We start from the raw sequence: 24850 nt of genomic DNA, 5'->3' as shown, positions 1-24850 counted from the left end.
ACACTGCTCTCATACCGCTCACTGAAACGGATGACGTTTCCTTGTGAACTTGCAACACTTGCCAGAGTCAACCTCTCTGCACTGATGCCCACTTGTAGCACACGGAGTTTGTATAGGACTGACGATCGTGCGTTTTTCACAACTAAACGAACAGAGTAATATTTTGTTCCCCACGACCTAGTCCATGTTTCGCTTACCAGGATGAATACAAAGTACCGGGTTTTCAGAGAGAATAATTTATGTTACAAATGCTAATGTACTGGCCAGATGCGGTATTAGCCACGTTCATCATTCTGAAATAGGATGTAAAGACGTACATAGGTCTACAATGTCGCAGCTGTTGATCTAATGACGATGTCTCCCGTGATGGATTTATTGTGATAAGCTATGAAGATCGAACATTATCGATGGTTGTTGTCGCGCAGGTACTGAGCAATTTCCAGGATACAAAGTGTCCCGAAAAGCCGTTGACCACTGGAGATCAACCAGCGTGTCAGCTGCTGACCTTCAGAAAGTGAGAAACTTTCACGCTCTCACGGAGTTAGGAGGAGGCGGGATGGATTACACTCGGCAGTCGGCTGCCGTTTTACTGCTCTGCTTCTTTTCACGGGCTTGTGTACTATGTCTCGGCCAGGAGTCGGATACCACTAGGTCGTTGAACGGGACGTTCTCGGGCAAAGACGACGAAAGTGATGTGGAGCTGGAAGCAGAGAGCGGTGTCGATGAAAGAATGGAGGACACAGATGAACAAACTGCCGTTGAGAAGGGCGTGAAGGATTTGTGGATTGCATCAATGGTGCTTATTATTATCTTCAGTGTGTCTGGAAACGGACTCGTCACCTATGCCGTGTTCAGGTATAAAACCTTACGGAGACCGTGCTTCTTTTTCCTTTTCAACATCGCATTGGCCGACCTTGTCCGTTCGCTTGTCTGTTTTCCATTCGTTATCACGTCCGTAGTCGCGTCAGACTGGGTGTACGGTACATTTTTATGTGAGATTTTAGCATTTTTTAATGTGTATCTTCCGTATGGATCACTGTACACACTTTGTTTGATTAGTATTGAGCGATATGTCGTGTTAAGATGGCACAGATTTCACCGACAAAAGCTAAAAGGACTCGGAAGCCTTCTCTGTGTCCTTTCTGCATGGGCGCTCGCCGTCTCCACAGCATTCCCACCAGTATTCAATCTTGAGGCCTATGGCTACATCCCGGAAGAAAATCAGTGTACATTTAGACACCGCGCTATAAATCTAGCAAATGACACTTTATTGTTCCTTCTTTTCTTTGTCCTCGTCACTGCACTTATTCACGTCTTCTATCTGAGGGTTTTCTTCTTTATGCGCGCTCATCGCCGAATGCGTCCTCTAGAGTTTATCCCAGCAGTTTCCAGTACTTGGACTTTCTATGGCCCCGGATCAACGGGCCAAGCCGCAGCAAATTGGTTTCAGGGCTTCAGACAGGGTCCTACGCCTCCTCCCCTGGTAGGTCTGGCCCCGCCATCTGTACGAGGGGAACCCACCGTGCCCAGCGCGGACTTCCACCATGAGGAAAAGGTGACACGACTCACATTCTCCATCTCCGTTGCGCACGGGATCCTCTGGTCGCCCTACATTATTTATTCATTCCTCAAGGTGTTCCGCGCCAATCTTCAACTACCAATCGCTTTCGTCTCCATGGCAACGTGGCTGACTTTTCTGCAGGTGTGCGTGAACCCCATCCTGTGCGTTATGCACGTGCCGGAGATACGGCGCTGTATCCTTGCCACCTCCGATGAGAGAGACGAGGAACGGAGAAACAGAGACGAGAGCAATGGTGTGATTTGACGTCAGCGATGACGCAGGGAACGATTTGGTTTACTGGGATTACTATCCACACTGATATGTCTTGACGGATAGTTGGTAGTGAATTACTTATGCGAGATATATTTCGAGAGCAGGGGAAACATATTTTATGAAGTCAGAACCAGAATAACGCAGGTCGCTGTTCAGTATACTTGTGTTTGCAATCATATTGTGTAATAACATTGTGCTTTGTATATTTTGACTACTTTTTACCTAAATTGGTAGAACACAAAGTTAGCAGCAATGCATCCATTTGAAAGATGTTCCTTAGCAAAGAAGTGATAATTACTTTACATGTTATTTATTCCTTATCTTCTTATACTTGTGAAAATGACTTCCACGTGTTACTAAATGCACACAAAGTTTGATATAATGTTTCTTCGCACGGTTGGGAGGTATATATGATATGATAACTGAATGGATATTACCCGATGTTAGTTTATCATTCAAAGAGATGTCCTTTCACTGTAACAAGTCGTTGTTATTTATTAGTATGGTTACCTCATTCTTAGTTCTTTGGACGATTTCACCTGTACGTGCTGTCAGTTTTTCGCACCCAGCAAGCTTTTTCATTGTATGATCCCAGATGGTGCATAAAACAGACTCATATATGCATTATTCACCCTTGGAAGACATGCCGAGATATATGACGCAGGGATGTGTCTTGATGGAGTGGTATGAACATTCTTGTAATTACAGAAAATCTAAAGACGTTCCCAATATATCAAAATCTATCATCTTTCCATTGATGTTGACGGCGTGTGCGAAGACACTGCTCCGCATGCGAATGAAAGTCAATTTATCCCACTTTTTCAATAAATTAAACGCTATAAAACCTCGTGAAATCAAGAGGACACAAAATTACCCGACTGCCCCCTTGAATCAAATAAGGAATGTCCATGAAATCAGAAAGACAGTTTTTAAGAGCTTTCAAGGAAGCTGGTCATAACAACCTGCTTCGGGCGATGGCTGTCGTGATTGTTAAAATTCTCCTGGTAATCTAGTAACTAATAGAGTAATCAGTGTTATGATGAGCACCGTGGAGTGCCGCATATCCCTTTTGACTGTTATCTTTCAAGGAAATTTCAGAAAATATTTAACACGTTTCCCATTCATTTTAGTCAGTGCGATTCTTTATCTATTCTTTATTTCTGGTTCATAAATAGAAATATATGCTGTTTTTGTTTCACTATTGTCAATTGTGCCTTGTGCATACGTGACATGCTCCCTCGTCCAAGTTGATAGAATTTATATGTTGCATTTTAACTTGTGAATGTCATTAATATGAAGAAAAAATCTCTATAAAGTTCGATGTACTTCGAAAGACATCGATGTCCATAACATTACACAGGGGTTTTTTTTTTCTGCTCAACAGACCATTGGTTTAGATATAAGATGTTCCGAGTATGATTTTATCGATAAGTTCCATGGCTTTGGGTTTTTTTTTTTCAACAGAAGGGTTTTATGCGTTCCTAAGACGTCGTTGCCACTATCTTGCTAGCCAAAATATGCCCAACAATTTTACTGACGTGATTTTAATTATATGTGATTCCGGGGTGTGATTTTATAGTCAGCGAGAGGAAGTGTCCACTGTATTAGTGCTAAATTGTTTGCGTCTTGTTATATAAAATCATTGATGAAATACTACTTGGCCATCAACTAATCAGAATCAATATTATGTAGCGTCTCGAAGTTGAATTTGTCATCAATATGCGTAACATTTACCCTATACTGCAGATCCACCAGTGCGTTCCTGTAATTCGTTCCATTTCTGTGTTTGTTTTTGCAATCGGTTCCAAGTTATGGAGTTAAGAGTACTAGTACTATGGTTAATTTTCAACGTATCGAAATGTATCTACACATCCACAAATTAAATTATCTTCAAACTCTTCGTATCACTGGAAGAAAATCGGTAGTAATTACCGACTTTTAAATATCTTGTGCTTGCCAGCTTTTTAGTAATGTAGTTTTAAAATGTTCGATTAATATTGTATGCAGGGCTTTTCTTCCGTTTATATCACTGATATGACTTAAAGAGTCAGTGAGTGTGACAATGATGTACTCTGTCAGGTGTCCCACAGATAACTCACAAACAAAGGATAATTTTATGTTTATTTTTCTAAATTGAGCGGAAACAATGAGATACCTCTTAATTTATTGCGAACCCATTATGCAGTTTCTTTTTCCATTTTAGTATGTTTTAATGACTTCCTGTACTGATCCGATTTCTTCCGAAACGGTTCCCGATACCGGGCTCCGAGAAAATCTTTGAACAACTATTTTATTTGTCTGCCATCCTAGTCTTCTTTCAAATTGTGATTTTCTCGACAGTTAGATTTGCTTTGAGTTGCTCATAGTAATGTGATTTTTTCGTATCGACTCTCCGAATTTCATTCATCAATAATCCAAACTATAGACAGAGTGCATAAAAACCTTAGTAGCTTCCTCCTCATGCCCCATCAGCCACCGAAAACAAGTCCTGGCATGGGAAAACTCGATGACAGATAACTAGCCTGTTTTCAGCGTCAATATTAATATGTCAGGCTATTTTAATGTCTCTTTCTCTCTGTTGACTTGTAATTGTTAAGATGAGTATACGAAAGCCACTGTGAACACGCGATACCTCTCAATTTACATTTTTTCCCAGTATCTATACCGGTAATCGATTTATGTTTTATTTTTGTTTGTTATTACTGTGATGCCTGCCTAAGGTTACTATTCTTCCTTTCTTAACTCTCCATATCACGCTATGATGCTTTTAACTTGAATGCTTCAGCTGAGTTTGATTATATCAATTCCGCTCTATAATATGAAGAGAAAACTATGAAGTAAATGAAGGAGATTGAAGCCTGCTTGCCAAATAGTAATCAGAAGGAAAGTGAGGAAAAGAGATGTTAGCATGTACATTCTCACGGTCGTTCTACTGCTCTGGGATATTAACAGTCGTGATATTCACTTTATAATTATCCTTCGTTTGTTGCAATATTAGTTGTCGGTGTGCTATGATTACACTGTGAAACAAATTACAATTTTGCATTTCTTGTTATTCCAGAAGTTCATGTTAGAGAACTGAGTTTGCTTGTATGTTATCGTCTTCTATGCACTATGTATTCAGACAATTTCTATCACCACAAATGCTACTTCTTCTAATATGGACTACTACTATACCACCATTATTACTACCATTGTCTATTTTCAGTATTACTGCTACACGGCCACTGTTGCTGATCATGATGATTACAATAACGATAAGAATAATTTTATTTCAATTCATTTATTCAGTTTGATTTAAACATAAAATATAAGAGTACAAACATTTGCCAAAAAAGGGAAAAGGTATACAATATTCTTCACATATCAAAATGTAATATAAACAAATTGTGAGCCAAGATGCATGATATTTACCAGTAGTATACTTAGTAACATTGTCTAGGCAGGATGTTGCTACTTCTACTTACTACTCAAGTAATATAATATCAATTCTGTCGTTTAAGTCTACCTCTATAGTTTTACTGCTAATTACTATATGCTACTACTGTTACACTAAACCTCCTTCCTACACAATGATAAAGATGATGACAACAAAGACAATTTTTTGGTTGTCATGAATGTTACTTTCCTTAAACCTTTATACCAAAAATGGATTCCACACCATCAGACCTGATATATTATTATTATTATTATTATTATTATTATTATTATTATTATTATTATTATTATTATTATTATTATTATTATTATTATTATTATTAATAAATTATATATATATATATATATATATATATATATATATATGTATATTATATATATACATACATACATAATGTATTTATTCATATTTATCATTATAGCGTATAGTATAGCTATCAGCTATCGGTACCATGAGAACACCATGGAGCAACAACACAATTATAGCTCCATAGGTACACGTACTTTATCCAGTACATAACATCACGTAGTGTCATCTGAATTTCATCAGTAGATGGTATGTGCAGTCGGCGATGGCTGTATGTAGGCATGTCATTTCGTGGCCATTACCTCTCTATCAACATGAAATACATTTGCATTTTGTTTCATATACGCACAGTTAGAATATCCTCTTGCTATGTAGATCAAGATTGAAAAGCAATGTGATAAACCAGGCGATATAAACCTACAACATTACCTTGAGTCCGACACGAATTCACACGACCTCCTCATGGACTTTAAGGGGGAGGGACATCCACGTAGGAGTAGGCCTTCACTGAATATCACACCGTGTTTTATTTCCTTCCATCGCTTCATTTCATTTTAGTGGGTATCAATTACTGTTTTCATGCTAAATGGTGATACAAATTTCTACGATTATCAATAATGAGACTATTTTACTGTGGCGCTTCATACGTCTGAAATATGCATGAACGAATGTTGCTGTGCTATATTAGTTTATACCTTCATGCTCCTAGTATACTACACACGCTGACTGCCGTTTAACTCAAAAGAGCATCTTATCAAACTTTGTATACAAAGTGAAGTGATATCCATTGGTAGTGTGTGTGCACGTTTATGGGGATGGAATAAAGTAAATCAAATGGTTTGACAGAGAGACGATGTGGCCCTATCAGATGCCGTTTCCATTTTTGATAATTTATGTCGTATATGATATTATATATTTTTTCAAGTTAGGTAAAATCAAGCTGTGAATGACTTTTCGTGCTCATGTTTAGGTACCATTTTATATGTAGATATCATGTATAGGGAACAAGCAAGCCTTTCAACGCTGCAATTGATCTTGTGATGTCGAAAGCGTGACAATGCTTTTACAATATTCTCAGGACGACTAGCAAGTCCTTCACGTTGTAATGGTATCTGATTTTTGGACGGTCTCGAGGTCCGCATTTAACTGTTTAACAGCCTTGGTAATTCAGTCTTTAATTGACTAATTGACTAATTTGACATATTTGTCTGTCGTTTAACCATTTCTGACATACTAGTAGTCTAGACATTTTTTCCCAGAAAAGAAAAAGATAGTGGCCTGCATTCTCTTATCGTACACGTCGACTATATTCATTATTGTATCCCGGTTTAGTTTCGCTAACGACCTCCGAATTACACATTATCATCTTCTCCGAACCAACGCAGGGTCCAGTTCATTAAAAAGTTTTGAAACTGGTGCAATTTTCAATTACCACAACAACAGCTTCACTACTAAAGGCTAATAGGTCGTTTCCCTGCTGCTGCCATAGTAACTGTTCGTATTGCACACTATTATATCGTATGTCCCCCCAAAAACAAAAACAAAAACAAAAACTACGGGCGGATTTTCGCATTGATAACTTTAAATATGATTAAACTGTCTGAATGCTATTTCAGGGTCTCAAAATATAACATTCTACCTACTGTATTTTGGAGAAACCCCTATTCAATTTGGTTAAGTGGTCATAGAGAAATGTGGATCATTGCAAAGCATGTCATGGGTCTGATTCTTCCAAGTTTAGCACTTGGCTGCTCTTGGAACTGCATAATGTGTGAACACAATGGACAGAACTTGGAGGCAAGGGCGCCGGAAGCGGGGGGGCAGGGGTGGCACTTGCCCCCCCAAACAAAATGTTGGGGGGGCAAAACGAGTTTTTGCCCCCCCAAAGTGCCCCCTGTAACAAATAATTAATCACTGATTTAAAGACCAAAATGAACAATAAAGGCATATTTCTTGTCTAAATGTAGTAATTTCATAACTGAAAATGCAAAAATTTTCGCCCCTAACGGGGCGAAAATTATAATACACTAACAACATACAGTATTGTATCTATATACACTAATAGGAACATATGAGTAAATTTAGTGCATAGATGGTAGCCTCGTGTCCTCGAGTGTGCCCGCTGAAACATACCTTTAGTAAACCTTACATTTTTCATTTTCTTCTTTGTTTTCTAGCAGTATAAGAATATTTTTCATTGTTCGAACGATGCGATCACGTTTAAGCTTTTAATGAGTACATTTCAGATAAATTGCAAAGTGAAAGTGGCTCGCTCGTTCTGCCCGTACTTATAGTAAAATGAAAAGTTTTCATAAGTTATTATCATAGTCCTTCGCAGTGATTTCTTTTACTATGTTTAATTCCTCAGAAATTTGATTTAAAATGCTCTATAAAAGCGACTTTTATACTCTGTTTTTACAAAAAGTCCCTACCGTGGGAGGGGGTATCCTCCTCCCACACCCTCCCCCGCTCGGTCGCTTCGCTCCCTCGACGAGGATCTCACACCATCACATAATATACCCCCGTATGTTAAGATCATAGTCCTTCCAACTGATTTTTTTTCAATATGTTAATTCCCTAGAAATTTGCTTTTAAATGTTCTACAAACGCGACTTTTATACAAGTGTACTCTGTTTTCACAAAAAGTCCCTACCGTGGGAGGGGGTATCCCCCCTCCCACACCCTCCCCCCGCTCGGTCGCTTCGCTCTCTCGCCGAGGATCTCGCACCATCACATTATTAATGTACTCCCGTATGTTATGATCATAGTCCTTCCAACTGATTTTTTCAATATGTCAATTCCCTAGAAATTTACTTTAAATTCTCTATAAACGCGACTTTTATACTCTGTTTTTACAAAAAGTCCCTACCGTGGGAGGGGGTATCCCCCCTCCCACACCCTCCCCCCCCCCCCCCTCGGTCGCTTCGCTCCCTCGCCGAGGATCTCACACCATCACATTATTATGTACTCCCGTATGAATCATAGTCCTTCGCATTGATTATTTTTCACTATGTTTAATTCCTTAGAAATTTGCTTTTAAATGGTCTATAAACGCGACTTTTGTACCCTGTTTTACAAAAGCTCCCTACAGTGGGGGGGGGGGGGGGGAAATCCCCCTTTCCACACCCCCCCCCCCCCCGCTTGCTCGCTCCGCTCCCGCGCCGAGGATCTCACATCGCACATAAATGTGCCCCCGTTGACATTTTGCCCCCCCAAAACCAGAAGTGTTCCGGCGCGCTTGCTTGGAGGGATGTAGCCTTTTGTCAAGGCCCTCTCGCTGTAATGGGCGAGCGAAGCGAGCCCAGCCGAGCGCGCCAGCGCGAGGGCCTTTTGAGATCTGCTGCACACATTATTATTCATGACAAGTGAACCCTTCTGAATACTCATTTTAATGGCTTCCGGCCAACCAATGGAATGGCGCGCTCCCCGCATCCTCAGCCTTGGTGGTCATGCCTGTTCGCATACATCACTGACCACCCGAGGAGGTCTGCCACGGAACTCTACACACTCTGTGTGTGTAGAGTTCTGTGAGAGTGTGTAGAGTTCTGTGAGGTCTGCGGCAGCGGCGTGCATTCGCTCTATTCAAATCGGGTTCGAGCAGACAGACACGCTGATTGGACCCCGACTTTTGCTCCCGAAATCGGGGAGCAAAAGTCGGTAATTCAAAGGACTAACAAAAGGATGCGAAGCAGATCTCAAAAGGCCCTCGCGCAACCCCACTCAGCTGGGCTCTCTTCACCATACAGCGAGAGGGCCTTGACAAAAGGCTAGGAGGGATGGGATTCCTGACATACTCTACAAAATTCCTCATTTCTCCTTGATCACTGAAGCAAATCGGATGCCGTTTTCTGTAAGATGTGGGTAATAAACAATAGTTTCATACCTTAAAATTGTATTTGGATTGATTCACTATTTTTAAAGTCATTGTTGCGAAGGGTCTCGTTGTATTTCTTTTTTTTTTTTTTTGGGGGGGGGGGGGGGGGACATACGGTAGTAGTGTCAGACCCCGTCATGAAAGGGGTAGTGTCCTTTAAATTAACGAGAAAATTGAGGAGTGACATCGCGTGTATTTGGCCTTCTCATTTTCTGCAGTAAGACAAAATTCATCATTATGATTCATGCATTCATGAAATACGAAATACGAAGTACGTAAGTATATGTTTATTTCTGTCCATATTCGTCATCTTCCATGAAACCGTTGTGAACATTAACAAATCTGTAGCATCCTACTGCCCTGTCACTCGATTATTCAATCTTTAATTCGAGTATCGTCTCGACCCCAACAATCCATAATGGAATAACGGCCATGCAGAGAGTTACTGTTTTTTGGTATCATTCACACATTTTCAATTTTGAAATGCATTATGCACTGTGAGCGTACCGTGGTATTTCATCGTGGACCGTAAGGGCAGTTCTTTCCTCTCTCTTCTCTCGCCAACATTTTACAACCACTGCTGTCTCCCCAGACATTGTTCTACTCTTACAGGACTATGGTCTTTCGCTCACATCACTGTTTGTTCACAGCAGCTGGGCTCATGAAGCGTGTGATTTACCCCACCCCCTTTTTTTTCTATGAAAATACATTACACGTCCACACTTTTAGTTTATTCCATTAGTATTAACCAGTCATGAACGTGATTACCTCTTTTACAATAAAATGTTCGGAAAGGCTGATTGATTTCCGGAATTTTGACCTTGTCTCAGTATATTTGCCAGTCCAACAACCCTGGATTGAAAACAACAACAGCAACAACAACAACAACAACAACAACAACAACAACAACAACAACAACAACAACAACAACAACAGCGAACAAACTATTTAAAAAAAAGAATGAACGTGTTATCATTAGTTGACAGTAATGGCAACTACTGTGACACAAGGCAATTGAAACCCGTTGAGCGTGCATGTCTGTTGTAGTTCCTATGATAAACACAGATTCTTACTAGATGTGTGGGAACGAACGGCTGCCACACAGTGACATTAAAAGTAAATGCTAGGGGAATGCTAATAACAAAAGATATGCAAAATAGAGTGCGCCAGATCCAATCTAACTGATTGGAGTCTGAGCTTTAGGTCTAATCAAATCATCGCGCTTTGCTGTCGGGGGAAATCAAAAGGCTCGGTGTTGGACTGAAGAATAATCCATATCGTGATGCTAACGGCAATTATGCCTGTATGAATACGAGGAGCATGCTGCATGTTCCATCATTATTACAGCGCCTTCACCTACAGCCACTATCGCATTTGACCAAGGCTCAGCACACGTGAATCAAGTGAATGCCATTGGAGGTCATAACGCACGTACAGCGATTTTATGGAAACATCTCTCTCTGTATCAAGGTTGAATGTCTATGACACTAAAAAAGCCATGTTTTCTACTCTGGGCAGATGCGGCGTAGGCCTATTAATAATATAATGGTCCTCAATTTGATTGTTTAATTTTGTGTGTGTGTGTGTGTGTGTGCGTGTGTGTGTGTGTGTGTGTGTGTGTGTGTCTGTTTGTGTGTGTGTTTGCTTTGTTCTTGCTTCGCGCTCATAGATAGACGCAGAAACAATATTAATATGCTCACAATATAGCTGACAGATATTATGTGGAGATGAGATTGTCCAGAATACTCATCTCCAGAAATATTAGAGGATTGTCTGTCATGATCATCTTTCAGCGTTGAAACACCAGCAGAAATGGCACAACTTAGTCAATTCATCTCATTTTCAGGAATTCTTCCCCAGTTCGTTGGGTCTCCTAACAACATTCCGTCCCTGCTTCTTGAACGACATGATAAGTATTAGCGTGTGCTTCTGATGAAAAGTGTCTGCAAATTTGGCCCGACGCTGCAGCCCTTTGGGATGCAGTCAGGCTGCCTTCATGAAGTTCACGCAGCTTCAGACAGTCGTGTGGCCTCGTACTCAGTCGCTTAGCCCTATCGAGCAATCAAAAATCATTTTCACAACAATATCTGGAGCTTTTAGCACAAAGCGCACTGCCATAGACACCCATGATTTTACCACCTGTTCAAAAATGTTCTCGAGAGTAGCGTCAACGTCATACTGATACTGATGCAAGCGTCATATAGGTTTTGTTGTTATTTTTTTTGTGTGTGTCATTACGATTTCGGTTGGGTAATGACGAAAATGCGAAACATTATCCAAAAAGGTTCGTTGAAAGTACTGTCATTGAAGGTACATACCCTTTTAAATAAGTAATTATCGATAATCGACAAATCGGGCCACAGTATAGTCTCCACCAGGGGCGGATCCAGGAATTCCGTAAAGGGGTGGCGCCTTTACAAAATTAAAGGGGGTGCACGCCCCCATTATTCTTTTTATTTCTTTTGTTTTAACAAAAAGTAAAGAGGGGGCGCTCCTTCAGGATCCGCCACTGTCCACCAATCCTCTGCGCTATAGAGTCAATCGCATGCGGCTTATTATGAAATACGATTGCTTGGGAACGACCGGTCATCATTTGACGTTCTACCTAACCACCACTGAATTGGTATGTCCCTTCAGGAATAAAAGTCGGGTACACGGACTTTTATCTATTTATTTGTTTGTTTGTTTTTTTGTTTTTGTTTTTTTTTACTTTTGATCTCAAAACTACTCATTATCTTTCATCAGCCAGACAATTTTCTTATAGAGACCCTTTTGATCTAATACAAGCAAATTCCAAATGGTGGAAGATGAATTTTGAGCCCTTCAGTTCCAGGGCGGTTTCCAAGTCGTGATCTTTCTGGCGATGATCATAAAACATACTACACATACATGCTTGATGTAGATGTTCTCGGCTTCATCGCTTGTTTCGACGCGTGGTTAATGATGCAGGCTTGAATTCAAAGTGCACAATTTTACGAAAATGTATAATTCGTTTCAGCCTGGATGGGAGGTTACGGTAGAAATGTTCAGCATTGAAATAGCTTGTATGCTTTTCTCGTTAGTGTCGTCTCGCCTCACGCTACCCTCCTCTCTTATGATGACTGTCAGACGACATCGCATGGCGCGAAATATACACAGCATGCGTTTTTCCTGCTGACATCAGCCCCTTCAACAATGAAAATGTATGAGAATTAAATCGCCAAGTCATCATCCTGGCTGTTCAATTGAATTGGCAATACTGTTCAGTGACACCACCGGAAGCCAAAAGGAAATAATTTTACTTAGCTTTCATTTTAAACTATATAGGAAAACAGAATTGTGATACAGTGTAAATAACTTGAAACCCAAGCAAGCCTATAATGAACGAAACACCTCGTAGTTATTTATATCCGTGTTCGCATATCGAAAAGTTTATTTCCTCATCTTTCACCTTGCCCAATATTGAGCTATTGCTGTAATTTAGAAGATAGACATAAATTACAAACAGTGATTTGGATCTAAACAAATAAAGTAGTGGGATATTACACTAAGCTGACAGTTTATATGTTCAAGTTGACACTAACAACTCGACTCGAGTGCGATTGCATTTGTACAAAGACGGGAAAAGTTGTAGAACTTTGAAGTTTGTAATATTGTGATATCGGTTACATTCACATGCAAATAAGACATAGTCACTATACGCCATCTTCTCACAAGTCTGACAGTAGTATCAATTGTCTTGTAATGATATTCAGCAAAAATCATGTAGAGCAGGAATGACTGCTAAATCATCGGTGCTGTTACATGAATTACATGTTTAATTCACTAATCAAGCTCTGTCAAAGGTACTTATGCAGCCACATATCTTGGTGATGGGTACGTTTGAACTGTTCGTTTTTAAGATACTATTTTAAATGTCTTATTATTTTGTTTTATCATTAGAGTCATGAGAGCAGTGGAAGAAAGGAAAAATCATTTGAAGGCTGAACAGAAATCCTGCGCAGGTCACTTGAAATGACGTTACTTTAATACATATTTTGATTAGGATCAACAATTGGATCGTGTTATCACCCATATAATGTTCTTTACTTGATTTTTTTTTAATTATTTTTTTCACTGAATTTAATTCCTGAAACTGCACCGGTCTGACACTCGAGACTCAGTGAATAGTTCCAGCACATTTTTATTTTCATATTTCACTTGATTTTGATGTAGCACGCTTTGCACAGCATGAAGGATTGATTCATGGAAAAGACAAACGAACCTATAATTGACTTAAAAATGTAGAAGAAAAACGACACTGATATGAAATCTCATTAAATCAGTCAAACTTTACTACAATCACAATAACGGCCTTGTGCATGTATCATTCGACAATATTATTAATACGTGCATACACCTCTTAGCATCAATGTGTCGATCAGTACCGGCACTGTCCGGTATTGTCCGGTATTGATCAACACATTGATCAACGTGGAATCACGGCTTAATGATCGCACGGCGATAATCGCGTGTACTTTGAAAGCGATTTGTTGGACTTTGCCTGTATAGGCGCCTTTTTGAGGATGAGAGGGCTAAAAAGCGGCTGCCCAAACCTCGCCTGTAAAGCGACTTCCTTTGAACTCGATAAGGTGCCTCTCATAAGACAAGAAGGGGAGAAAGTGACCTCTTGAAACTCGCATAAGCGCCCTGTTTAGAACGAGCAGGCGACATCCCTGTAGGCGCCTTGTTACGGTCGAGGATGCGCCCTGGCGCCTTATCATTTTTATCTAGTCGCCTTCTTACCTTCTCGTCTTAGCAAGGCGTTGACGTGAGTTTAGAGAAGCCCCAATGAAAGGAAATTACCTGGATAGATACAGCCATAATTATTTATATATTCAATATCGTATGATAATAGCAATGACATGTTTTGCATCTTCGGAGAAATTCACGCTGTCGTTGAGTCGAAAGAGGTATATATACATGTATCATAATTGAGGCTCTGTATAAATAACAAAGACTCTGAGGATTACTGAGCAAGACGCAACGCCCGAACAGCTCTTTGGATCAAACCAAGGTAGCTGTCTTAGCTGATGTGGACAAATTCAACTTGTTATAGTTGTCTCATTTCCCTTCAGATTTTCAATGACCTGACTGTATAAAAATGTTATGATCCTTATCTTCTACCATAACGGAGGGATCTCTTCCCACCTCCCTGCTTCTATTAGTTTACACTATACAAGCGACTTGTAAAAACTAAATCTGGAATTCGTATATCGAGCTGTAGTAACAAGTTCACATGAAAGTTTGAAAACCATATCATTGTTCTTTTTTAAATGTAAAGACATGGTACTTTAATAGATCCTCAACGTTTTCCCTGCATGCAGAGTGATGGAGACTACGGTATACCTGCAGGATGTGTTAAGGCACGTGTACCTATTATTGTCATAATATAGGTCCCCAAGGACATGGTATTCATTCAAAATAAACAAGATTCATCACTTTTCGCACCCATTTTCAAAGAAGTTGCGATCTTTAATTACTTAATACGTGCATTTACTTACTTATACCTTCTATCAAGTTTTCTCGACAATAATAGTATTATTTATCGGTTTCGTCTGGTTTGAATTGAGCTAAATTAGCTCCATTGTGAAGGTAAGAAAATAATGTGATCATCAGTAGATTAAGTATCATGGACGTCTGACTCTCATCGCACATCGATGTTGAAAGTAAAATCAGAAATATTCGAGTGAACGTTTTCGTGTATATTCCGCGTTGTCCATTCATTATTCATAAAATATCATCTGCTGTAGTAATCTGGAAAGAGACATGCGCAATGTACATGAAGCACAAACACACCATCACATTCAGTTTCCCCCGTAAAGCGGCTAGGAATAATTCATGGCAGACAGTGATCTTGTCCGCATCCTCTTCTGGGGCTTTTCACACATGGGATCAATCCTTATCTCTTTCTTCGTGTTCTCTTGATTTTATTTTTTTTTCCAGAAGCAATTTTCTTTAACAGAATTTCTTGCTTTGGAAATCAACGAAGATGTTCACATGCTTGGAACCATAATTGAGGCATTGTAATGATGCGTTATACCATGTAATATTTTAAGTCGAAAAAAAAGGGAAAAAAAAGTAATTCAGATTCAAGGTCAGGTGACAAGATGTAGTCCCTTAGGAAACGCCATTAGCAAGGCGTGGATCGATGGCAAAATTAAGGTAGTGATGCATGCAGAGAATCGATCACAAAAATAATTATCTTTCAGCGCTATTGATATTATCTTCAGCAGAGTTATTGTTGTCATTAATTGTACGTGCACCCATCTCCGTTGATACAGATTTGTAGCCTGATTCATCAATATACTACAGTAAAAAAAAAAAAAAGAATGCCTGTTAGAATAAAGGGTATAGAGTTTGGACTGTATAACTTTTCTTCATCTCTCTCTCTCTCTCTCTCTCTCTCTATATATATATATATATATATATATATATATATATATAGATAGATAAGTAACAAAGCTGCAACAAAGTTCATGCTGTATTCACCAACGGTTTATTTCTTCACACAAATTTTCGAGCGTCTCGCCGCCCTTTCTCAAGTGTTGATACTGAGAGAACAATAACAAAATTAAGCCATAACAATATATTGCAACCGTGTTACAATATATATATATATATATATATATATGTACGAAACATAGACGTGTATGAGATATATGTATTTACGAGTTCTACAGATCATCTCATTTGTTTTCTACAGATGAAGTTTTCCTGCCGCCGTCAGATGAAGGATTTTCTTCATTTTTTACTGTCATGGTATTAGCGTCTTTGACTTTTTGGATCAAAATAAGGGCTGAAATGAGGTCAGGGAGAGCATTGGGCCTGTAATGAACACTACATGTATTACATTTCCTATTTGTCTCTCAGTGCATGACATACATGCAGCTGGTTACCCCAGGGTCACGCTGTATGAGCGAAGATTATCGGGACATATTTATTTATTCACTATTTGTTACTTTGGAATAGTCTTGTTTCTCACTCTGAGTGCTTGAGTTTCTGCCGCTTTAGAGAATTTCGCTTTTTCACTTCCAATATGGCTTCAGCATGTCCCCGTGGCTTTCTATGAAAGTAAAGCTGTGGGAAAAGCGCCAAAACAATACAACAACTTCACACTCTCAGTCTGATTAAGGTAATGACACAATCAGATGAAATATACGAGTGGTAGTCTTCTTCAAGATGTTCCGATTACAATATGCATGATATACATGAACAACATAATAGTTTTAACATCATGATTTATGTCTTTACAGTGAATCATTGTTATTGTTTCAGAGCAATAGATATAAGTTCCAGTTTGTTTGTTTGTTTGTTTGTTTCCTTGTTTGTTTTAATTTCTAGAGTATCCAGCACACAACGAAATTAATGTCCGTCGCTTTTAGTGATAATACCCTAGGCGATCGAAGGGTGTGAATCCCACAGAAGTTCCAAAGTTTTGAAGTACCTTCTTCACGTGAAATGAATGAATGAATAAATAGATATTATATAATCATCGAAAACAAAACTGAAACCAATTAAGTTCATGCTGTATCCACCAACAGTTTCTTTCGGCACATAAATTTTTGAGCGATTCGCTCTTTCTCAAGTGTTGATACTGAGAGCGAAGTACTAGTATCAAATCCAAATCCATAAGTTGTTGTTTTGTGTTGGCGCTCAATATCAACAATAATTGAGAAAGAGCGAATCGCTCGAAAATCTGTTGGATTCACACCCTTCGATCGCCTATACGAGGGTATTATCACTAAAAGCGACGGACATTAATTTCGTTGTGTGCTGGATACTCTAGAAATTGAAACAAACAAGGAAACAAACAAACAAACTGGAACTTACACTTACAATCTATTGCTCTGAAACAATAACAATGATTCACTGTAAAGACATAAATCATGATGTTAAAACTATTATGTTGTTCATGTATATCATGCATATTGTAATCGGAACATCTTGAAGAAGACTACCACTCGTATATTTCATCTGATTGTGTCATTACCTTAATCAGACTGAGAGTGTGAAGTTGTTGTATTGTTTTGGCGCTTTTCGCACAGCTTTACTTTCGTAGAAAGCCACGGGGACACGCTGAAGCTATATTGAAGTGAAAAAGCGATATCAACACTAATTGAGAAAGAGCGAAGCGCTCGAAAATTTGTGTGCCGAAATAAACTGTTGGTGAATACAGCATGAACTTGGTTTCAGTTTTGTTTTTGATGATACAATGTAATATCACGCCAACACGTGGACAACTTACTCAATATATATATATATATATATATATGTATATATATATATATATATATATATATATATATATATTATATATATTCTCTTTATAGCATGTGAGCTCTTTCATAAGCTGTCGCGAGCCTCGGCCCTTCGTCACAGCTCTACAACAGGGCTCGGCAAGGGGGGGGGGGGGGGGGGTCGGCCCCCACTTTTTTGCATGATACATAGGAATACATAGGGTCCCCCACTTTTTTACCTCTGCAGTGGCACCAGAAAAATGCGATTAACCTTTTTCATGTTTTTGCTTTCAAGCCGATTAACCAGCTGATGAAATCCGGAAGTGGCAGCAGAAAATTGCGCCGAAGACATTTTTTTTTCCTTGTCAGCTGATGAAACACGAAAGTGGCACCTGAAATATAAACTCCACCCCCCCCCCCCCCACACACACACACTTTAAAAACGCGGCGCCGGCCCTGTACAATAGCAATAGTAAAACAATCACACTGTTACGTTTCATGACTTTTTCTGTTTGAAATACTGCTGGTGCATACACTGATAGGCATAACCTCAACTGCAGACATATACCTTATGTTTATGCGTGCACACTCTAGTTGTCGCTGCTATTGTGTATATGTACATGTATACACATGTTCGTGTACTATGGATGTGTAGTTACTTGGAAGAATTAAATCCGAACTATCTCATATGAGATAATGTGAAAGGTTTCCATGAGGCAACTGAGAGTGGTGATAACCCCGTGGTAACCCCAAAGACAATTACGTCATTCAAGATCAAGCGATAACAGCACTTAACAGAATATAATGATTGAAATAGATTCATGCTGAGCCCCTACAATAATAGGTGGTTTTCATTCTCTTTCTTTAATGTCACTCCAAAAGTGAAGGATTTGAGCAAGGAGATATTCTCCGAATTGATTGAAGGAAGTATTGGATTTTTTTCTCTTTCTTTTATAATGTCACTCCAAAAGTGAAGGATTTGAGCAAGGAGGTACAGTATTCTCCTTGATTGAAGGAAGTATTGGATTTTTTTTTTTTTTTGAACGGTGTTATTGCCCAGTCATATTCATCATGTCTACACACATACAAAGTGCAGTGATGCCTAGGCCTGTATCACCAGTACCTATATCAGCGTGTCACGAGTGTTCCTACCTCCTACTGACTCAACGTTGGTCAAGAGTCTTCGTCCTGGTAACGTTACCTACATAAATCGATAAATCGATCCTTCATATCTTTCTAAAATCTCTGAAATCGTCCTCTCAACCCACACCCTCTATGTATCAGCTCTTACGCGTTCTGCTCCTTACATCCGTGTTTCAGCCATTTCCCATTTCTTATGGGATTTTCAGCATGTGTTTGTTTCCCTTATGCGCTCTTATACGCGCTTCCTTAAAAAAAAAAGAAAACAAAAACGTGGTTTCTGCTGTACATGAAAAGCAGTGCCCTAAGGTTTTGCAATTTCAGAAATGAGTCGCCTCGGACAACTGCGATTTATTACCACTTGTGAAGCATTTCAGGAACACTGTTCAACGCCCCCCCCCCCCCCTATCGCGCTCTCTCTTTTCTCTCATGACGGTTTTGCCATTCGCGGAAACGATGCTTTTATATCTGTCTAAATCATGGATATTGTATTCTCCAAGCAACATGTTTTGGACAGCGCTTTCGACCTTTTTCAAGTGTCCTTGGGAAATCGCTGGAAGGCCTCTTTGGTTGCAACACAGTCTAGAGGGAATTTACATATGGAACCCTCTTATATGTCGCCAGTGATGGAAAAGATGGTAGAAATTGCCCGAGAAAAAGAGCTATTCTCGTTCAAGAATGTGATACTGAGGTTGAGTTGATGAGGATATTGTGAAGATTCCACTACATCATCATTACCTAATTTGATGCAGTCGTAATAAGTGTTCCCCATGATTACAGCTGCGGGACAAGCAACACCATAATTACATCACATGAAAAAGTATATTTTATCGTAGACTGGACGGTATTTTCAGGTTTTCATTACTCAGTGTTTTCCACATCCTTATTGCCATGCCCATCTGGTCTTGATCATTTTGAAGATTCCACGATATAGGTGCACCATGCATGACACGTATTATGTAAACTAAAGACGTGCATTTAAATCTCATTTGGATATGCAAGTTACATTGTACTTTACTTTGTTTATATGCAATTGTCACATTGTATATATTCGTTGGAAATGAAATAAAATGAAATGAATGAATGATGCATCGTAATAAACGTTAAATTGCTACTGCTAATAGACTATTGTGAACATGATTATCGACAACAAGAAAATATCTTGTCTTATGGTGAACTATTGTCTTAGGTTCAAACCTATATGGTTATATTCAATGTTTGCTATACATGCCATTCCTTATTGTTCTCCCTTGATTTGATTTTTCTTTCGAAATGATGATATCTTTTAGTATAAAAATGAGATACCTGAATATACAATATAATTATATATTTATATAACTATGATATAATAATTCAGTTTTGTCACCAAGAAGCTCTTCTTCCATGCGGTCTACAGTTTAGATACAAAAAGACATGATATAAGATAAAGCGTTGGGATGAGATGAGGAGCAATTTAAGATGTACCCGTAAAAAGACCGACAGAACTACAAATTAGACAGGAAAACAACAGGCATGCTGATTGCACTGAAGAGACACAACGTGATCAGGTGATAGGGGATTACACACATCGTTTGAAGTCAAAGTGCTGTCACGACTGATTAGAATGAAGCCTGAGAATATTGAAAATTAGTCACAAATACGTGTGTGTACTGCGTAACAATAATGTAACCAGTATTTGAACAGAGAGGGTATAGAGGCACTGGCCATATCCACTCAGGTTACTAAATAAGCAAATGAATAGTCCAGAGGAATGGCTTTATATTTCAGGCGCTATCTCATATTGTAAAGTATACAAAAATGGTAATGGTAATGATGATAATGATAAATGTTCTCATTTGTCTACTATGTATGGCAGCATCTAAATGTTTGCACTGGTTGCGAAAAACGGCCCTGCCATTATTGGCACTTTGCCATTGCCAGGTACTCATTCTACGATTGGATAAAGAGGGGCGCCGTTGATACAACATTTACTGTCTCGTTTGAGGACGAAGCGTTAAGCAGGATTCGATCTCATGTCAAGCGTCTTATTGCCCACTATACCGCAGTAACTCTTAATAAACAGTAATGGTTGTAACAAATCGACCCAGCCTGTATGGAAAGTTGTGACTTTGTGAATATCGGTAAGTCATTAAACAGGAATCATGTTGAAGATAAGTTTCATCATTATTTCTCCTATATATGTTTTTTTTTTCCATCTTAGAACTCATTCTAGGAACAATAAACATTGACGATAAAAAGTGAAGAAACATTGCTTGCATCTTTGAATTATTATGTAAACATAGATGTAAATATGATATATCTATACACAGTATATATAATGTATGCATGATGGTTGTGCAGTTTATTACGTGGGAGGTGCTGTATACTGGGAGTATTCTATAGAATGATTGACAACAATCTAAGAGAAGACATTCTATTTTCCAAGAAATATATATAACCGTCAAAGCTCAAAACAGAGAAAAATTAATGTGAGTTCCATGTACTCGAAACACTCAACCAGATTTCTATGTCACTTTGCAGTCATTTCTTATACGTTCTGCACTTCTCCTATACACCAAAGGTCTTGGACAAAACAACAATAATAATAATAATAATAACAGTAATAATAATGATAATAATAATAATAATAATAATAATAATAATAATAATAATAATAATAATAATAACATAATAACAATTACAATAAAAACAACTACAACATTTAAACGTATACTAAATCCTTACAAGTCCAAGAAAATAAACGAGGATTCATTAAATGTCACGTTTGGTATCAAAATCATACCGATTTGCCTTAGGCTGATTCCATACGGTAGTTCACAGATAGATTAAAGAAATTTTAATCCCACTCTTCCTTGTTCGTGTTTAATGTAATGTTAAGTGGAACATTTCCCTCTGTGTATGAAGCATGCACAAAATAGGCTCTCTCTGTATGACAGAAAACATGCATTTGCAGCGCCCAGATTTATTTTTATATGGTACAACCACAATCAACGGCAACTAACTGTGGTTCTTGGAATGCATGAAAGACCCTTTAAAATGTGGTCGATGTAGAGGTCAGTAGATGTATTTCGCATGAAGAGAGGGTCTGTACTGAAGTATGTTAACAGTGTAAAATAACTAATTGGTACTATAGTATATCGTATATTATCTGTGCAGTTCTCTCTACCTCTTCATTACAGAAAGTTATATCAAATCGGTTCAATCTAACAGAATTTTAGTATGATCAATTCATTTTATTTTACCTGCCTTAGGCGAGTCCCCTAGCCTAGGGTTAGGTCGGCCCCTGTGTTTGTGGTGAATCCATGAGAAGCTGTCAGTGTGCTAATCCATCTCTGTCTCGTCAAGGCCCCAGCCAGACATGAGGTGCGTGAGATGTATAAGCAGCTCTCTTGCAAATTGTCCAGCAAATTCCTTTAACCCTTTCTGCGACAATGTCAAAATAATGTGCACAAATTTCACAGACACACACCCATGTGGACAGTAAGAAGTATGACGCGGAGAAGGTTAATAGATAACATTTTCACTAAAGATGTCAAGGCTAGCCCTCAGTTAACACTGCCGGATGGGTGAGAACTTGCGGGGGGATGCTTTGACTATACCCGGAATTAATACTCAGGGAGTTTTTTAGCCATTATGATTGCGCATGCAACCCCAACAGAAGACAATGTTGAACGTGAGCCATAGGCCTATTATGCACCGAAGCCTTTCGAAAACACCTTCCATCTTCAAAGGAGAGAATAGAGGTCGTCCACTATTCCTAAATTTGGCCCACACATTGCAAAAGTGGCCTGACTACTTGCTTTGCCAATCAGTAATGTAATCAGTTTTGTCTTGGCCGTTTTATACAAATATCACGAAATTCGAGATGATAAACCCATTCCAACCAATTCGACTCGCGTCGAATTCGAAACATGATTATGGACGGGCTTGACACCCACGAGTCATAGAGCACACGAGTTCGACACTACGCAAACAAGGCACAGGAGTTCGACACTATAGGCATACAAGGACCACGAGTTCGACTCTAAGCAAGAAAGGCCCACAAGTTCGACGCTAAATATAAAAACGGTGTGTGCACCATTACTGTGAACAAAGTATACGGAGGTGGATGGGGTGGGGTTGGAGGGAGTACAGTATATCCCTTTCCAGAAGAGGGAGCTCTTGCATTTTTAAGAAGTGAAAAAAAAAAAAACCAACAACATGGTGCACTCTTTCGGTGGAATATTTGGAAAATAATTGTGAAACACTTGATAAGTTTTACAAGGTATACATTTGCTAACAATTTGCCATGGAAATAGCAGTCTTAATACCTGACTTATCTTTTGTTTTTGGCAAATCCAAGAATTATTGGGGGGGGGGGGCAAAATGAATTGTTTCCTCCTCTCTCCCCCTCCTTCCTCCCCCTGCTCCCCTCCCCCTGCCCCCCCCCCCCTCCCCCCCTCCTCCCCCCCCCCCCCCCCATCGACACCCCTGTGACTGCGAACAAAATGACATCTTGGATTGGCGCAATGTGTTAAAAAGAGGAAAGAAAATGGGAATTAAAAAAAAAATCTGCTTCCACCATTTCTGGAGGGAGAATATATCAGGTCACGATCGAGCAAATTTCTCATTACCATATACTGTTATTAATCCTGGTTGTCAGTCTTGACAAATGTTCTCTCCGAAATTGGGTTTTCTTATAAGTGCTCACAAAGGAGAATGTTCAATGCGCATTAGTTTCCAAATGAATGATGACTTATCGGGTATTCGGTGGATTCCCCATAATTCAGATGCTCCGTTTACCCTGTGGCTATAGTTTCATATCTTAGAAAGATAACACATTATGTATTCTTATTTGTAGGTTACGTGTGTACTGCTGAACGAATGGGAGGAACACTGTACTTTAATGTTCGTTTAAACAGGAAAATATATAACGAAGACTACTTCATTCTCCCTGGTGTATGTGATTTGATAGGTAGAGGAAAGAACACTCTTACGTTCTGCTCGTCTTCTAGATAATATGTGTGTTGATAAGAAAAGTTTGTTCTTCTCCACAGGCCCGTTACTTTGCTTCAACAAACATCTCCTCTGCCTCCCCTCTCCCACTTTCTGGCCGTTTACGACAACCTGGTTGGGCCCATGTTCATCACTGCAGCCATAGCTGATGGCGAAGTGTGTTGCCCGGAATAAGAATAGAAAGATTTGCCTCTTGCCAGCGATGACTCACCAACCAGAGAATGATGGCTTTACAGCTCTTTTTCTGTCTGTCTTCCATGTTTGCTTCCACCCAGTCCCTCCGTTAATGTATGTATCTACTCATACCATCTCTCTCACTTTTTCCAGCCGTGTTTTGTACGTCGCTGATTATATCTTCTTCTCTAGTATAACCAGGCTTGTACCGAAAGGGTGTGTAACGTCGCATTGTTGACTGGAACCCCTCAAGTTTGTCCAACACCCCCCCCCCCCATTTAACCGAAAGGATGCGTTCTGCTTTCGAATACTTTTCTAACCATCATCGGCAGTAGCAACAACAACAACAATAATTTGATAATGATGATGATGATGGTGATAATGATAATAATAATAATAATAATAATAATAATAATAATAATAATAATAATAATAATAATAATAATAATAATGATAATAATAATAATAACAATAATTATTATCATTATTATTATTATTATTATTATTATTATTATTATGATAATGATAATAATAATGTTATCATAATATATGTATGCACAAGAAGAGAAGAAGAATGAGAAAGAGATGAAAAAAGAAGAACAAAAGACAACATAACCTGAATGAAGCAGAAACACTTCTCGGCAGTCAAGGTGTCCTTTCAAAATGTATCTTTGTGTAAATATGTGTTTCTTTCCACAAACGAGTGCTATTTTGTGTAAATGTCTATGTCCAACATGTGAACGTTAGTTTGAAACTTGGCTTATATTATGGATCATTTTCAACTTCATAATAGTTATAAAGCTTTTATCCGCATTACTCTCGCCAAGAGA

General features: G+C 38.9%; 2 protein-coding genes across 2 annotated transcripts in view; one reads left to right on the top strand and one right to left on the bottom strand.

Annotated features, from left to right (window-relative positions):
• LOC140246225 (mitochondrial 10-formyltetrahydrofolate dehydrogenase-like) overlaps nt 1-24850 on the bottom strand; it is a 647794-nt gene that overhangs the window by 342954 nt on the left and 279990 nt on the right. The window lies entirely within an intron of this gene.
• On the top strand, nt 557-2104 carry LOC140240690 (probable G protein-coupled receptor 85). The gene has a single exon (XM_072320449.1). The coding sequence runs from the start codon at nt 557-559 to the stop codon at nt 1823-1825; it is 1269 nt and encodes a 422-aa protein (XP_072176550.1). The 3' UTR covers nt 1826-2104.

Source organism: Diadema setosum, chromosome 2 (genome assembly GCF_964275005.1).
Source record: "Diadema setosum chromosome 2, eeDiaSeto1, whole genome shotgun sequence".
Taxonomy (NCBI): Eukaryota; Metazoa; Echinodermata; class Echinoidea; order Diadematoida; family Diadematidae; genus Diadema; species Diadema setosum.
Note: the sequence above shows the minus strand (reverse complement) of the source record. Positions and strands in the feature narration are given on the sequence as shown.

Bases quoted from the DNA above. Each gene is read 5' to 3' on its own strand.
- LOC140240690 (XM_072320449.1), top strand. From the start codon at position 557: ATGGATTACACTCGGCAGTCGGCTGCCGTTTTACTGCTCTGCTTCTTT.